The 16694-nt window shown below is 43.5% G+C and overlaps 1 protein-coding gene across 1 annotated transcript in view; it reads left to right on the top strand.

Annotated features, from left to right (window-relative positions):
• SLC2A13 (solute carrier family 2 member 13) overlaps positions 1-16694 on the top strand; it is a 217530-nt gene that overhangs the window by 60906 nt on the left and 139930 nt on the right. Inside the window, exon 3 of the mRNA XM_088480190.1 lies at positions 14968-15176. Coding sequence (XP_088336316.1) covers positions 14968-15176 — 209 coding nt within the window. The remainder of the gene's footprint in view (positions 1-14967; positions 15177-16694) is intronic.

Here is a 16694-nt window from a genome sequence, read left to right as displayed (position 1 = left end):
TGTGTGTGGGGGGATGCTGCTGGTGTGTGAGTGTGTGGGGGGGGTGCTGCTGGTGTCTGCGCGTGTGTGTGGGGGGGTGCTGCTGGTGTGAGTGGTGCTGATGGTGTCTGCATGTCTGGGGTGCTGCTGGTGTCTGCGTGTGTGGGGTGTGCAGTTGGTGTCTGAGGGGTGCTGCTGGTGTCTGTTTGTGGGGGTGCTGCAGACTTAAAGTGCTGCTTTGATGGTTAGGGGAAACAAAGTGCATCTGTGGGGGGAGGTAATCACAGGGGTGGGAGGGGTGATTGCGGGAGGGGGTGTGGGTAGAGGAGACTGAATTTGCGGCTGTGGGGGATGTTTGCGGGGGGTATGGGCAGGGGAGACCGAAAGCGCAGCTGTGGGGTGGGTGATCATAGGGGGCGAGGGGTGATTGTGGGAGGAGGAGGTGTGGGCAGAAGAGACTGAAAGTCCAGCTGCTGGAGGGGTGAATTTGTGGTTGTGGGGGAGGTGATCGCAGGATGGAGGTACGGGTAAAGGGGACTGAAAGTGCAGCTGTAAGCAGGAGAAACCGAATGCGCAGCCGGGGGTGGGGGGAGGTGATCGCAGGGGAGTGTGAGAGCAGGAGAGATTGAATTTGCGGCTATTGATCGCGAAGGGAATGCGGTCAAGGGAGACTGAATGTGCAGCTGTGGGTGAGTTATTGCAGGGGTGGAGGGGGGATCGCGGGATGGGGGGTGCGGGCAGGGGAGACTCATGTGCAGCTGTGGGGAGGGGGATGATCGTGGGGTGATGGCTAGTGTAATAATACAGACCATGAGGAATGAGGGAAATTAATGTGAAACAGCAGCACTGATCCTCCTCCTGATCCTCTCCTCATGCAGCTGTTCTCATATTTATTGCACAATTGATTAAATTTTTCTCACTTTATACTATCTGCTTTCTCATTTATATACACTGGTGGGTGGGCGGTGGAACACTGCAGGGCTCCGCAGCATAACTGCGGCTGTCCTTTGACCCAAATTATGTCCGCGAGCTACGGGTTGGAGACCACTGGTCTAGAAGGTGTTGCTGCTTGTTACATGATTGTCACTGTGCATAGACCTTTGCTGATCCTGATCTTGCTGTAATTTGTGCCCATGGGAGCAGGTGTAAATAAAGACATATTCAGTGTCTTTTGCTGCTGCTTGTGAGACCCCCTAAATTAATGTATTGCTTTATCATGTACTGTTTATTCACTGTTATTTACATTATTACAGTGTTAGTGGACTCTGGGGATTCTCCCCAGAAACTTTGAGGTATCCGGTCTTTAGGTCTACATTGTCTAGATAGACAGTGTTTAAGTAGACAATGGAAGATAGACAGGCAATAGATAGACAGGGACTGAAGGTCGACAGGGTCTGAAGGTTGACACACTAAAGGCTGACTAGTAAGAAGGTTGACAGGTACTGAACGTCGACATGGTCAGCAGGTCGCCACACTAAAGGTCGACTAGTAACAAGGTTGACCGGTATGCAGGTCGACAGGCAGTAGGTCGACAGGGACTGAAGGACGACAGTATCAGAAGGTTGACACACTAAAGCTCGACTGGTAACAAGGTCGACAGGGTCTGAAGGTCGACTGGTAACAAGGTTGGCATGTACTGAATGTCGACATGGTCATTAGGTCAACACTCATGGTCGACATGCAAATGGTCGACACATGGTTTGTTTTATTTTTAAGCCCTAATCTTTACCCTAACCCTCCTCTTGGTGCCTAACCCTAATCCTCCCTCCTGGTGCCTAACCCTAACCATCGAGGTAAGTGCCTAACTGTGCCCTGACACTAGCCCTAACCCTAAAAAAAAAAAAAAAGTGTTGACCATTTGACTGAGTGCCTGTCGACCTTCATAGCTATCGACCTTGTTACTAGTCTACCCGTCAGAGTGTGCCTGACACGAACCCTAAAAAATAAAAAGGGTCGATCATTTGACTGAGTCTCGACCTTTTGCCTGTCTACCTTAATACCTGTCGACCTTGTTACCAGTCAACCTTTAGTGTTTCGACCTTCAGTCCCTATCGCCCTACCTCCTGTCGACCTTGTTACCAGCCGGCCTTTAGTGTGTCGACCTTCTGACCCTGTCGACCTTCAGTCCCTGTCGACCTACTGCCTGTTGACCTTCAGTACCTGTCGACCTTCTGTACGTGTCGACATCTGTACCTGTTGACCTGGTCACCAGTCAACCTTTAGTGTGTCGACCTTCAGTCCCTGTCTATCTTCCATTGTCTACACAAACATTGTCTATTTAGACAATGTAGACCTACTGATCCACACCCGACTAGCTACCATAGAGAGCAAACATGCTGAAGTTAACTGAAAGTCAGACAGAAATAAATGTAGCTTTGCAGACAATTGATTTTTAATATTGTATTTTGGGATGCAAAGAAAGACATCATGTGCCATGTAACTAGAACTCTAGCTACAAATAGAAATAGTGACAGACTGCTGCCAGTGCTATTTTTGCCTCCCTCTTTTGCACGTAAGCCATGTATTTGGAGAAAGCAGAAACGGGAGATTAAAGCTATTTTAAAGCACAGGTGAAAGGTGGAAAATACACTGCTGCAAATTTTTTAAAGCACAATCTGTAAACCAGGTTTGGACCCTGTATCTTGAATTATAATTATTTGAGTGGTTTTCGTTGGTTTTATTAAAAATTCTATTGAAAGAATAACTTCACATTACAACAACATTCTTTTAGAGAAGATTATGAACATGTAAAAATGTGTAGCCCTCATGCCTAGACTAGTATAGCAGTATGTACCAGGCTTTTTTTTTTTCAATTTCCCTGACCCTACCCCAAAACCTAAAAATGTTAATTCTTTTAAGTAGAAGTGACCTTAACATGCTGGTTTATGTGAATATGGGAAAAGCACATATTTTCCTATTTTTATCTCTGTCAGTATTAGGGGATTTGATTGCAGAGACACTAAGGCAGGGGCATATTTATAATCGGTGCAGGGTGTGCAGTGCACACGGGGCCCCTGGTCCAGAAGGGGCCCACATCGCACACCTTGCATCCATATTATGCTTTCCTCTCTGGATTCCTTCGCTGGTGTCAGCGCTGTAAAACGTCTGGAAAATGGCCGCCGCGGCCATTTTCCCGTGGTTTTGCGCATGCACAGTACAGGGAAAATGGTCCCCGCTGCCATTTTCTCTGTGACATGCGCATGCGTTATAGACTCTGGGCACACTCTAGTGCTCAGTCTATCAGTGCGGCCCCCGGGATACTGACTGTATCCCCATTCATCATGTAAAGATTAGCAGCAGCGCTACTTTAGTTTTAAATTCGGTATGCTTAAAATTGAGCATCACTTAAATACCATGGCTATTTATCTCCAGGCTTGTATGTAAAGAGCACTTCTAAAAAGCTGTCTACAGAAAAACAGCAGATTTTCAGAAGTGTGTGAACACCTACATTACCGCACGTTAAGCTTCAATTTTCTTTTCATCTGCGCATGCTCCATTATCATCCTGGGCATGTGCAATGTGTATGAACTGAACGTGCAACCAGAGAGCAAAGATGGACGGAACTGTGCAACTAATACCTCTTTCAGACATCTCGAGATTCCGGGAATTTGGCCTGCCTCAGCCAAATTCCCGGGTAGCCAAGTCTGTCTGAAAGGTACCTACCCGGGAACACGTTCCCGGGTAGCCGCCCCTGCAATCGACCAGGGTTTTTGCCCGGGACTTAAGTCCCGGGAAATTACCCTGCCTCTGTCTGAATGGTGCTACCCGGGAATTTACTACTCCCGGGCAGCACCAAGCAGCTTCTACATGGAGTTGGCAGCGCAGAGCGTCCTATAGGATGCTCAGCACTGCTGCTTTGAGCTGACAGTGCGCTGCTGCTCTGAGTTGGCAGCGCAGAGCGTCCTATAGGACGCTCAGCGCTGCCGCTCACCACCCGTCCACACTCCCGCTGGACCACCACTACTGCCCCTATTTCCCGGGCATGGCGTTGGGTGACGGGGTGAGATGCTGGCTCGCTGTGGGTTCTGCCTGCCTCGGCCACTGTAAAGGTGAGAGGCGGGGAGGGCTGGGTGGGACGCTGCTGCTGCAAATATGGGTGGGCAACTGCTCTTCGTGCACCTGTACCCCGCCTGTCCGGCCCTGGCACCTCGGCCGCTGCTCTGCTCTTCTCTGTGCCCGTGATCAGTGCCAGGCAGGAGACTTGTGTCCAGGGGCAGCCCAGCCAGAGGCCTGGGGTTGGGGGCGAGCTGCCAGGGCACCCATGGGAGGTAGTTTGGGGGCATGTTGGGCAGTGATTCAAATTATGTGCACCCCCACATACACAGCATGCCAGTCACAGGGGGCACATTGTTGTGTGTGATCAGGGCCTGGCACCACTCACATCAGCTCCACCTCATCTTTGTGTCCAGCAGTTGCCATGTAATCTAAAAAACCCTGCTTTTGTCTGAAAGGGGTCTACCTGGGAATTTCCCGGGTAGACATTGTAGTGTGAAAGGGGGGTCTCTACCAAATACCCGGGAATTTGCACAGGAGAAATTCCTGGGTCTGAGCAGGAAATTTCCCGGGTCGTATGTCTGAAAGGGGTATAAGCTGCTGTTTATTAAAATTTGGTGGTATTTGTAATAAAAGTTAGAAAATTATAATGATGTTGGCAATAATTTTATAAAGTTTTACAGAAGACCTAAAAATTACTAACTACTTACTATACAAATACTGGGCCTGTGCTCGTGGATCATATACTGCAGCTGACTGCCGTGAAGAGGAGGAGGAGGATCTGCAGCATCAGTGGGGAGGGATCTGCACAAGCTGCTGTGTAAATGACCGCTTTACTACAGATTCAGGGCCATTACGCTATTCTGAGATGGCATCTAATAGCAGTCAAGTTTTAAAAAAAATCTTTGGTTAAAGACTGGTTGAATATGATATTTACTACATCCCCATACTAGAGTATGGGAATAGCTAACCGCATCGGAGGTGAAGAGCAACCAAGAGCTATTGGTGATATTCCCTGTATTACCTGGATAGTGAATGAGTCCGTTACTTAAGTTTTACAAAAGTGTCTGGAAAATAATCTTTTCACTTGAAATATGGAATGATGAATATGTCCCAAAATACTTCTTAAAGGTAAAGAGTTTAGTATCTTCAGCATAGGACTTTTTTCCTGTTTTCAAGCTCTATGCCTGATGGTGTAACAGCTCCAAGTTGGTTCTAGTCTCTGAGGAGTATATATTTACTAAAGTGCGGGTTTATAGAAGTGGATGTGTTGCCCATAACAACCATTCAGATGCTACTTATCTATTTTTCTAGCACCTTCTAGAAGATAATAGCTAGAATCTGATTGGTTTCTAGAACACCTTCACTTTTATAAACCCGCACTTTAGTAAATATACCCCATAGATCCTTTATCAAGTCTTTTGTATCCTAGTACTTATAGTAAGGGTGTGCTGTTGTTTTTAAGTCTAATTCGTTTTTCCTGAAAACGTGTGTTAATTATACAGGTGCTACTCAATCAGTACTCAATGAATATTCTATCCGCCCCCAATTTTAAATCTACCGCTGCAGAACTTTGTTCCATTATACCCAGTCCTGGTACCATGACTGCTTTTATACTGTTGAGATGACAATTTCCAGCCCTTCTAAACCTTATCCCAGCTGTCAGTGTAGAGGCTGCTAAAGTGATTAGGAGATTCTGTTACTGACCAATCACTGTTCAAGTCTATCATAGATAGCATATACATGTCATTAGCAGCCTACGTATATACAGTGCAGATTTTATTCATTAATTAATCACAAGAAACACCAGGTCCACAGCGTATCCAAGTCATTCAGTTCAGTATTTATTTTGTTACTTTATTACAGCTGATGTGAATGATATGTTCTTTCAAGTAAACCAGAGGAGTTTAGCCCTACTAATTCCATCCTTGCTGCTATGGTGATCCCAGAATGTTGTGGCAGTGCAGACAGAATGGAGCCCGTTTCATTAGCATTTACACTTGATAATAATCCCTTACTAATTTTTAGTAGAGGCAATTACAGTGTACTATAAAAAAAGACTGGCACTTCATCGTCTACAAAATATTTTGCATACAAACCTTGAAACTCCATGTTTTCTTTTCACCCATGCTAAAAGCATTCTCAAAACACACTATACGATGTATCGTATGATCTATTGTTTCGACGCGGAACAGAACAATATTTTATGCACATCTTATAGTGTCTATGTCCAATCCGTCGCTCATTGCATCATCCCGATGATGCAATGAACGATGCAGTGCTGTTACATGAAGCATGTAATGACACATTGTGCTGTTGTACTCTGGATCGTGCAATGTGTACGGTGTGCAGAGTGTATTGTTACATTGCAGCGCACCATCACCGGGTCGCACCCTCGCGCTTTGTGTACCCAGTTTTGAATGTTTGTTATTTCTTTCATGGAAAGATCAGAATTGCAACTCTTGTGCTGGGAAGGAGTGCTTCAGATATACAGTTTTTATTAATATAACTGAATAAACTACAGACCGCAAATCCTGCCTTTTAATTTCAGAAAACTGACAAAATTAATTGGGCAATAATCATCAAAAAACAGTTAGTTGCATATACAGTAGTCTAGTTTCTTAGCTGGATGATTTTTTGTATTACTTTAGTATGCTTGTTACAGGTCTGTACATTTTGTATGCCACAATAGTAAGTGATAATCTGTAATACCATTTTGTGTTATGAAAATATCAGGAGGAATTTTTCTATTTCTGTTACCACACTGTAGAATATTTTTTTTTTCTTATTGTCTGTTTTGTGCTTATTATATCTCTATTGGTGTTGATAAATAAAAGCTTATATTGTTCATTTGTAGTAGTTGGAATATGTATTTTACATTTCATAACATTTTATCTAAGTAGACTGTAATGGCCCCCTTACATCAGCGACGGATTGCCCCATTTCCCCAATCTCCAGTGCCATTGGATTTCCCCCATTTGCTGATCCCGACCACAACATGTTTGGGATAGGCAAATTGGTGATTTTTAACATGCAGAAATTCCCCGATTTCCCGACAAATTGCAGATCATCGATGCCCGCCATTTGGTGGTTTTGATCATTTATCGGCATTGGGGGCATTGAGGAATTGCGGCACCAATGTTACTTTGTAATAATAGTAGACATACAAATAAGCTGTGAATCGTAGTGATAAATATTATGCATGCTGTGACATTTAAATACACCTCTTTGTCATATGGTGAAACATCCTATTTATGCAAATGAGATATGAATATGGATTAACGCCTACCCATAAACAGAAATTGTTGTGACTCATTAATCTTCCTGATTCACATTTGGCCTATAAAAAATTCTAGTGGTTAGCATAGAAAACTATATTAAAGGGAAAAAAGGGGTATAGGGTGAGTATATAATGTTAAAAGATGAAGAATAACATGTTTAATCTCTTGATACTACCTGCTCCACTCTTGAATACCAATTGTTTACATTGCCAATTGTGTGGCTGTGCCCTTGGTATGGGTGCCAGTTATTTTGTTGTGTAAGTTAAGAAAAAATAAACACCCTACAATGCACAAAATGAAGGTTTGTATCATTAATGCAGGTATAAAAAAACAGGTTATTAAGGATAATGCATAACATGTTTGTGTTTCTGCCTTACTGAGCTCATACTATATATTGAACATTTGCACAAACTCTCCCCTGATGTAGCCAGTACAGGTCAAGTCTCCCATATCCAAAATGCTTGGGACCAGAGGTATTATGGATATTGTATTTTTCTGTATTTTGGAATATTTGCATACCATAATGAGATTCCTAGGGGATGGGTCCCAAGTCTAAACACAGAATGCATTTATGTTTCATATTCACCTTCTACACACATCCTGAAGGTGATTTTATACAATATTTTTTTATAAATTTGTGCCTTAAACAAAGTTTGTATACATTGAACCATCAGAAAGCAAAGGTTTCACTATCTCAATCATGCTTAAAAAAAATTCTGTATTTCTAAATCAGAGCTGTAACTAGACTTTTTGGTGCCCTGTGCCAGAAAGAGCATGGTGCCCCCCCATTTTTAAAATGGGGATATAACCCACCCAAAAAAGGGGAATGACCTCATAGGGAAGGGCCAGGGAAGAGATAGGGGAGGCCAGGAGGTGCTGGGGATGAAATAAGAGGAAGCTACAAGTGAGAATGGTAAAAGCCAGAAAATTGACAGGGCTGAACAGTGCCCCTTGACCTGCGGTGCCCTGTGCCAAGGCACCGGCTGCACTACCCTAGTTACGGCCCTGTTCTAAATATCTAGTATTTTGGAATAATTGGATATGGGAGACTCAACCTGTAATAGCTGCAAGTCCAAGCTGCTATTAGCAGAGAGCGGCTTCCAGTAGGAAGCCGCTTCTCTGCTTTTCTGCCAGCCTTACCTGGCTCCTTGGGGCTGCAAACCATGCAGCCCTTTGAAAGACATTGATATGCGCATCTGCTCGGGTCGGCGCCTGTTAAATCGATTGCGCATTCGCCGGTCCTGGCGCCTGTCAGATCGATTGGCCAGGCGTCGGGACCCGGCCAGGAGAAGCCAGGTGAATAGTTTTCGGCGCCGCAGCCCCCTCATCTAAGAGGGTAGGAGCCACCGCTGCTGATGTTACAACAATGTTTATATATCTTGTACTTGTCCTGTAAGGTCTTGTACGGTAAGTCACTGTTCTCTTGTTCTGCTCAACTGTTTATGTACTTTGTTAGGCGCTGTGGAAGCCTTGTGCTGCCATATAAATAAAGGATAATAATTATCCCTTATTTACATAGCACTTACATATATTATGCATTACCTTACAGAGACTGTACACTTGACCTACATTATGCTATAATTACCAAGTGGAAACATACAGGATGACAACATACAATTGTTGGATCCAAACCATGAGTTATGCAATTCCACAAGGCTTACCACTGTGCCATTGTGCTGCCTCAAAATAAGAGGGTGGAAAGTAATTCAGAGAATTTGTGTTATTAGACTAATGTAATTCACCTTAATCATGACATTGTGTATGTATGAACATTATTTTGACAGAAGAAATCCCAGTAATGCTTACACTCGCTAGAGTTTTAGACAAGCATTAGATTCCTATCAACAATTTATATTATTCATTATATTATAAGAAAAAAAAATAACAGAATGTAGCAAGGAATTTTAACCAAACTGCAAAAATATAGGGCGGCATGGGAAGCAAAAAAAACAATAATTGCAAGTAGTAAAAAAAGTAGTAAACATGGAAGATAGTGAGAAAGGGAAGGGGGACCCTGATGGGAAGATGCCTTAAAATCAGTAAGGAGCAAATAAAAAGTCAGATCAGATAAAGAGCAATAAAAGTACAATAAAAACACACAAAAAATACAGGTAGATGAGTCTGGCGAGTGTTTAGAACAGAAGGTCTGGCAGTACATGAAATGGGTGGAGAGTGGGCAGTGGTGGATCCAGTGGGAGGTTCACAGCAGCCTCCCCAGAACTTGTCTCTGCTCTCTCCCTGGCCAATGTGATGCTGCACTGCTATGTAGTGGCCAGCTGTAGTGGGCATGGGAGAAATGTTTCTAGAGGGGGAAGTTGCCCTGATAGCTAGCACCCTAGAAGTGTGAAGCGTAGTAATTCAAAGGGATGCCTGGGAAGCCTTTTCTCCCCTTTGTTGTTGGCCTCTGTGAAAACCTTGTTCTGGGCACCTTGTTCCTTCACATACAATTAATAAACCATTTATGTAACTGAGCTAAAGCTGTATCTGAAACCTTGATCACCAGACTTATATTATAAATCTAAGAGGTGTGGGAGGAGGTTCATCTTTATAATGACTATACGACTCAACCAGGAGATTATGGACCTCATTCAGAGGCGGTCGCACTGAGCGATTTTGTCATAGCGAGCGATTTATTTTTTTTTCAACTGCGCATGCGTGTACATGGCAGTGCGCAAGCCTGTCTTCCCGACCGCAATCCTCTTGCTCGCTAGTCACTACAAGGTCGTAGCTGTGATTGACATTTTGTGCCGTTTGTGGGTGGTTACAGGGGAAGGTGCTTGTGAACAGGGGTGTGGTGGTGCACACACAGGCGTGGTTGACCTTTTTAAAAAGGGCGTTTTAAGGGCGTGCATATATCACTGAGCGAGTCATCACACACGTCATCTCAATAACGACGCTACTGCTCGCAGAGCTAAGGGTAGCCCAGGGTCTGCCTTATGCATTGTGAGTGCTGGCGATGGGTTCTGCCTCAACCGATGTTTGTAGGCAATTAACAATGTAACAGGTGTTAATCGTGCTGACGTAGGTTGCCGCCTGCGACCGACTCTGAATTAGGCCGTAGAGGTAGGAGGTGTGCTTTCATTGTTGTGGGTGTTTCCGCGCTTACGATGTGCGTTGTGACTGAGCGCGTTTTGCATATTCTCGATCACTTTGAGTCCTATGTGAGATTGCCGCCTGAACAGCCTTTATAACCAAAAGGAGTAGGGGTAATTCTCCAGAGAGTGCTGAAGTGATTAGAAAGGAGGATGCCCAGGCTTTGTAGCTTGTTAAACCTCCAAGAAAATGTATGATTAGTACGTAAAGGCAACAGAGAGGAAGGAGGAAATTGAAGAGGCAAAGCCCTCGGTCTTAGCATAGTTAATTTTGTAACCCGACAAAACTCCATAACCCGAGAGAATCTTAAACAAGATCATTAGGGAAGTGTGGGGAGACAAGAAAGAAAGGAGAACATTGTTGACAAACAAAGATCTCTTACAAACCGACGAGACAACCCTTCTTCCCTTGATATGGAGGGGTAGGTGAGTGAATTTGTGCGGAAAGGGGCTCAACAGTCAGGGTGCAAATCAGGGTTGATGAGGTGTCAGGACTTGATTGGAGTTTGGATCCGGAGTGGACACGGGAGTAGTACGTGGGAACGTTTGTTGGTATTGAAAAGATGCCGGCCTTAATGGGGTGTGTTTCATGAATGGAGGCAGGTGTAGGAGGTACAAACTGTGGCAACCGAGGGAGACCAGGTATGTCGGACACTGGAGCTGGAGGCGTACAAGGACACAGAACCCACAGGGACAGCAGGACCCTCTATGGGAGAGGCGACTGGAGCACGCAATCTGGACAGGAATCAGAGGTGGAATGAGCTGGAACACAGACTGAGAGTCAGCAGGCTTCCACGATAGACTGCAGCGATACAAGCAAGGGAGCTCAGGAACTAGCACACAGCTAAGCTGTGTAAAACATTACACTGGCAATTAAAGAGCCTCTTGACAACTCTTTAATACCTTCAGGTAGTGCAGGGTAGGTTGCTAGCCCTCCAGCCCAAGCTGCAAGCTGATAGGTCCGATTTAGACATGTGACCTGGATCCAAGATGGCGACGCCCAGTGGTCACTAGCACTGCTCAGGAATGCACAGTCTGCTGTGCTGCCAGCCACTACACCCGATCTCCAGGGGCAGGATCACCTCCAGAAGTCAGGATTCCTGCAGGAAGGACCCTGCCAGAGCGCCCTGAGAGGTAAGGTCCGCGCCGCCCGTGAACCCGCGGTCCTGGTCATGACACGAGGGACACCACTGTCTAGTGCCATTGGAAATATGCAGAGGGCAGAATGCAAGCCAATTCGCTGAGACCCTGGCCTTGAGAACAGAGTAGAAGTCCTCGATTCCGCTAAACCCAAACTGATGGAGGGTCTAGAACATAACAGACCAACTCCTCTTTCAAATGCTTTCTCCGAGTCCAGGGAAAGCAAGTGAGCAGAGTGCTTGTTATTTGAGTGAATAAGGGGCCTATTCATCATACCTTAAAACTCTCTGGAGGTAATTGGGTTTAGAACTCCCCTGGAGTTCTACCTAATTACAGGAGGAATTCATCATTCCTCCTCTCCATAACTATCTATTTCGAAAAGCTGTCTTTTTTGCGATGACAGCCTTTCAGGAAATAGATAGTTATCTCTATCTACACTAACTTACAGCAGCTGGAATCCGTTCTGCGCATGCACTGTTACTATCGTAAAGCCAGCGCATGCGCAGCACTGCCAACAGCGTAGTTAAGTTTGTGTGTCCCCCCCCCCCCCAACCCCTTCCCCTCCTCCGCTCACCTCCCCCCCGTCCCCGCACTTACCTGCCTGATGCAGCTCCTCCGGCTCCGGTGGCTGTGCTGTCACGTGTAGTCCCATCAGCCCACAGTACAGCTAAGAAAACAAAAAAAAATATTATTTTTTTCTAAACTTTGTGTTCTGCTGGGAGAACACGTGTCTGCACAGCCCCAGGAGCCAGAGGACGGACCAGAGTGCCGGGGGAAGACACCGGGGGACCACACCAGCTGGAAGCAGGTAAGTGTCACCTGCTTTTCTCACCTCACAGTGGTGAATAGTAACTCCATCAAATTCCGAAAATGCATCATTTTCGGAATTTGATGAATACCATAATTTCCATATCTCCATACTAATGTATGGGGAGTGTGGAAATTAACGCAGGGGGACTTAGCAAGGAGATATCAGTGATATCTCCTGTGCTAACTGTGTTCATGAATACTAAAATAACGTTAATTAAGTAAAATGTCCTTAAAAACGTTATTTTAGTATTGATGAATAGGCTCCTAAGACTGATGATGTTATATTGTGTTATCTCGCAAATATCTGCCATTATTAATATGTTTGGGCAATACCGGGTTAAACGTAGGTCGAGAATTTCAGCGTATAGCTAAATGTCCTTATTTAACAGTGAGATCATCCTCTTTTAGCATTACTATAACCCTGACTTCAAGGGCTGGTTGTGAGGAGGGAGCCCCTTTCAGAATTCTTTTAAATTAAGCTGATATTTGGGGAATAAGATTACTTCAGAAGGTTTTGTAATAACTAGCGGTGAAGCCACCTGGGCCTTGTGACTTGTTAGCTTACAAAGTTTTGATAGCAGCAGCAGCAACTTTTTCCGAAATTTCAGCAATGAGTGCTGAAGCCATGTCAGGAGACAATCTAGGTAGATGACTTTGGGAAAGCAATTGATGAAGCACCATCATAGAGTCGGGATATTCAGTAGAATGGCCAGACAAGTTATTTAATTTATCATAGAATTTGAAGAAGTAATACACTTAGGATTTTGTGTGAGTTGACCCGTATTGGTAGTGAACTGAGTTTCCCTTATCATATAAAGAATTATTGAGCCACTTCAGGGCTGGTACAGCCTTCGCCTCCAATAACTAACATGTCTTTGGCGGACGACAACCTAAACAAATCATATTTGGAGCCCGAGAGTTTGTCTCTGAGTAAGTAGATGCACTTGCCTAATTTTGTCGCATGTGCATAACGAATGGCCATATGAACCTTCCATAGGAACATAAGGGAAGTAGTAGGGGTCGCTTTAGTTTTAATATTATGTAGCAGTATTGTTATCAAATGCAGCCTCAATTGAGGTTTGAGGAGTCGTCTATCATTTAAGCCCCACTGAGGATGATAAGGGCTTGATTGGACCAAGTACTGGGTTGAATAGAGGTGTCAAGAATACCTTGGGCAGGTTCTTTACTTAGATGTGATATTTGTAGTAGGCTCCTTCACTCTACAAGCATCAAAAAGGTGTCATGATAAAAGGAGGGTCAAGGCTGCTCAATTGTAGGAGGAAGCACATTGCAGGGATTTTAGCAGGGTTTTGACCTGTTCAGGGGTCAATGAAGTGTTGTTGTAAAATCACCACCCAGAAGAACTACTCCTTTCTTATGCTGGGTCAAACAAATCATGACAAAAAGTCAGCTGGTACTAATTAGGAGCATAGACATTCACTAATGTATATGGGATTTCAATTAACCAACCAGAATTAAGTTTCTCCCCTCAGGATCATGAGAGATGTCATGCAAACAGTGTGGCTACGTCCTTCTTGCGGGTACAATCACTGGCATGGAAGGTGGTCAGAAAACATTAAGATTTGAGATTTGGGTGGCGGTTACCAGAGAATTGCATCTCCTGCAAGAAGATTGTCACCTCCCAGCTGCTGGAGACTGTGGAACAGGGTGTGGCGCTTGTGAGGACTATTCAGGCCCTTAATGTTCAGTGAGACTATCTGAATGTACATAAGCCAGTGTTGTTAATAATGAAATGAGGGTGTAAATAAAAAATAATGCTTCCAAGTCACAGTAGTATCAACAGGGCCCCTAATGGTAAGAAAAGTGAGGGAGAGGTGACTGGGAAAGGCAGAAGGAGAATGACATGTTCTGCTCACCTGATCGGATTTGGGGAAATGATAGGTTAACAAGTTCACGTTGTCCGATGTCAACCATAAAGACTGAAAGAGGGGAAGGCAGCTTGTAAAGCCAAAAGGAAACCTATTAGATTGATTAGATGGACTGAGTGGTAAATCATTTTTCCTGCATGCTTTTCTACCAAGGGAAAAGCAGGCAGGTAAAACAATTATTTTATTTAATCTTGGCCTGGCATAAGCAGGGTGTTGTGCTCTGTGTATAATGTTTCAGCAGATTCCCCCTTAGTTTTTTCTTTTAAGTACATGGAAGAAAACACCAACAGTCAAACAAAATAAGTTTCCATCCCTTCACATTATGAAACTTTGACAATTATAGTGTTTTACTGTAAATGGAAGGTCATTCTAATAAGATTTAGCATCATATGACAGGTACATTTGTGAATAAACTAATTTGTAAGTATTATATATAAATAATATAAATTGTTGAACACACTAATCTAATGCTTGTCTAGTAAATGTCTGTTTCTGGTGAGTACTTGGATTTCTTCTGTCAAACTAGATTTAAAATAATTTTCATACATACATGATGTCATGATACATATCTGTAGAATTAAATGACAAAACTCAAGATTTTTTTTTTTCTTCATTCTGTATGCACCTGTATATAACATTACTGTGAATAGAAATAATAAATTCATTCAGTTAACCAAAGTTTTGGTAAAGGTAAACTGATCGGGTGAACATAACATTATATATGTTCATTATGTGTGTCATGTCAATATTTTTAAGTTCTATATACTATTTTTATTTTTACAGGTACATGTTTGGGCTCTCAGCAGTCCCTGCTATACTTCAGTTCCTTGGCTTTCTTTTTCTACCAGAAAGTCCACGATGGCTCATTCAAAAAGGTCAAACACAAAAGGCTAGAAGAGTTTTATCTCAGATTCGAGGAACTCAAACTATTGATGAAGAATATGATAGTGTAAAGAACAGCATTGATGAGGAGGAGAAAGAAGTGGGAGCAGGTAATTTTTTCTTTTAACTGGTGTTGAATAGTTTGTGTTTACCATTTGAAGTTCACAAAACCTATATTTTTTTTATTTACATTTTACTACTAAAGCCAATATTCTGCTGAATCTCTGAAAATTAGGGAGGTCAATTCCACCTAATTTTCAGTCCCAGGATTCAGGATAAAAAAATCTCATTCCTGGGATTCCCGGGATACTCGGGATTAAGTTGATAAATGCCGGCCGCCCACAGCACACAGACATTAAGATCATTGATACGGCTATTTCGTTCCTGCAGATATGTGCTTCCCTTTGATCCGCTCTTTAGCTTATTTTCCATGGCCACCTGTATCTCCTGGAGTTTTACATTAAGACTTCGGACTTTTGCTATTGACTGCCGCACTATGGACAACTGTAAATGGATTGGACACTGCAGCTAAGTAGCGGTCATCTCTTCCACAGAGCCTTCTAGTCCGGGTTCCCAAGGGTGCGGGCTGGAGTGCAGCTGCGAAGCGTGACCTCTGATGTCACACACAAACGCATAGGAGGCCTGGGGGCAGCATCTGAGCCGACGTAACTAGTGCTCAGTGCTGCCCCCGTACTGAAGACAAGCCGTGCATCTTAATCCCAAAAATCCCGGGATAGGAGGTACCAATCCCAGGATGGATATCCCGCTGTTTTTTTGCCCTAAATCCCAGGATCCTGGGATTGGCTTCCCTATTGAAAACCATTTTGCTTTTAAGGTGAATTAATTATGCATTGAGAATTTTATACTGTATTTTGAATACATTGTTTTACTGTTTTGGCATATACATGCTTTGCACATTTTTATCACATGTCCCATGTATTTACAATCTTTTTCCATTTGTTTGTTTTCCTTTTCATGTACAAATTTGCTGCAGTGCAAGTTAAATGCACATATAAACGCAAATTTTCGTAGTAATATGATTTTTATTTTTACAGTTGTTTAGGTGAGCTTAACTTGAGTTAGACATGCATCTGAAACACAGAATGTTGATGTTTGTGTGTACATTAAAAACGTTATAACTGTACTGATATAACCTATCAACAGATCTGTATCAGATCAATGTGTGTGTAAAAGCCAATTGGCTGTGGTGATATTTATTTAACAAAAACATATATTCAGCATTAAGATGCACATAACCACAGTTGGTTATGAACTATAAACAGCTGTTACAATGTACGAGGGTGGTTCAATAAGTAAGATAAGACCTCTCACATGTGTAAAGTTCTCTATTTCATTCTTATTCCCCGTCAGGCCAGAGCAGGTAGACCACTGCTTCCCCTTATCATAGGCAAACGCAGGGGGGGTTTCCGTCTGCCTAGAAACCCCCCTCCCCAGCCCACACCATGATCACAATAGAAATAGTAATAGAATAGAATTTTACTAGCGCTGCATGTTCTTTTCAGTGTCACAAATGAAATAATTATAACCACCTGTGGATATTCTAACATGTATAAGCCAGTAATAAATAACCTGTGCACCAAATAGGATATCTGGAAAATATTCACTGT

This window comes from Taudactylus pleione, unplaced genomic scaffold (genome assembly GCF_031769625.1).
Source record: "Taudactylus pleione unplaced genomic scaffold, aTauple2 ptg000251l, whole genome shotgun sequence".
Lineage (NCBI taxonomy): Eukaryota > Metazoa > Chordata > Amphibia > Anura > Myobatrachidae > Taudactylus > Taudactylus pleione.
Note: the sequence above shows the minus strand (reverse complement) of the source record. Positions and strands in the feature narration are given on the sequence as shown.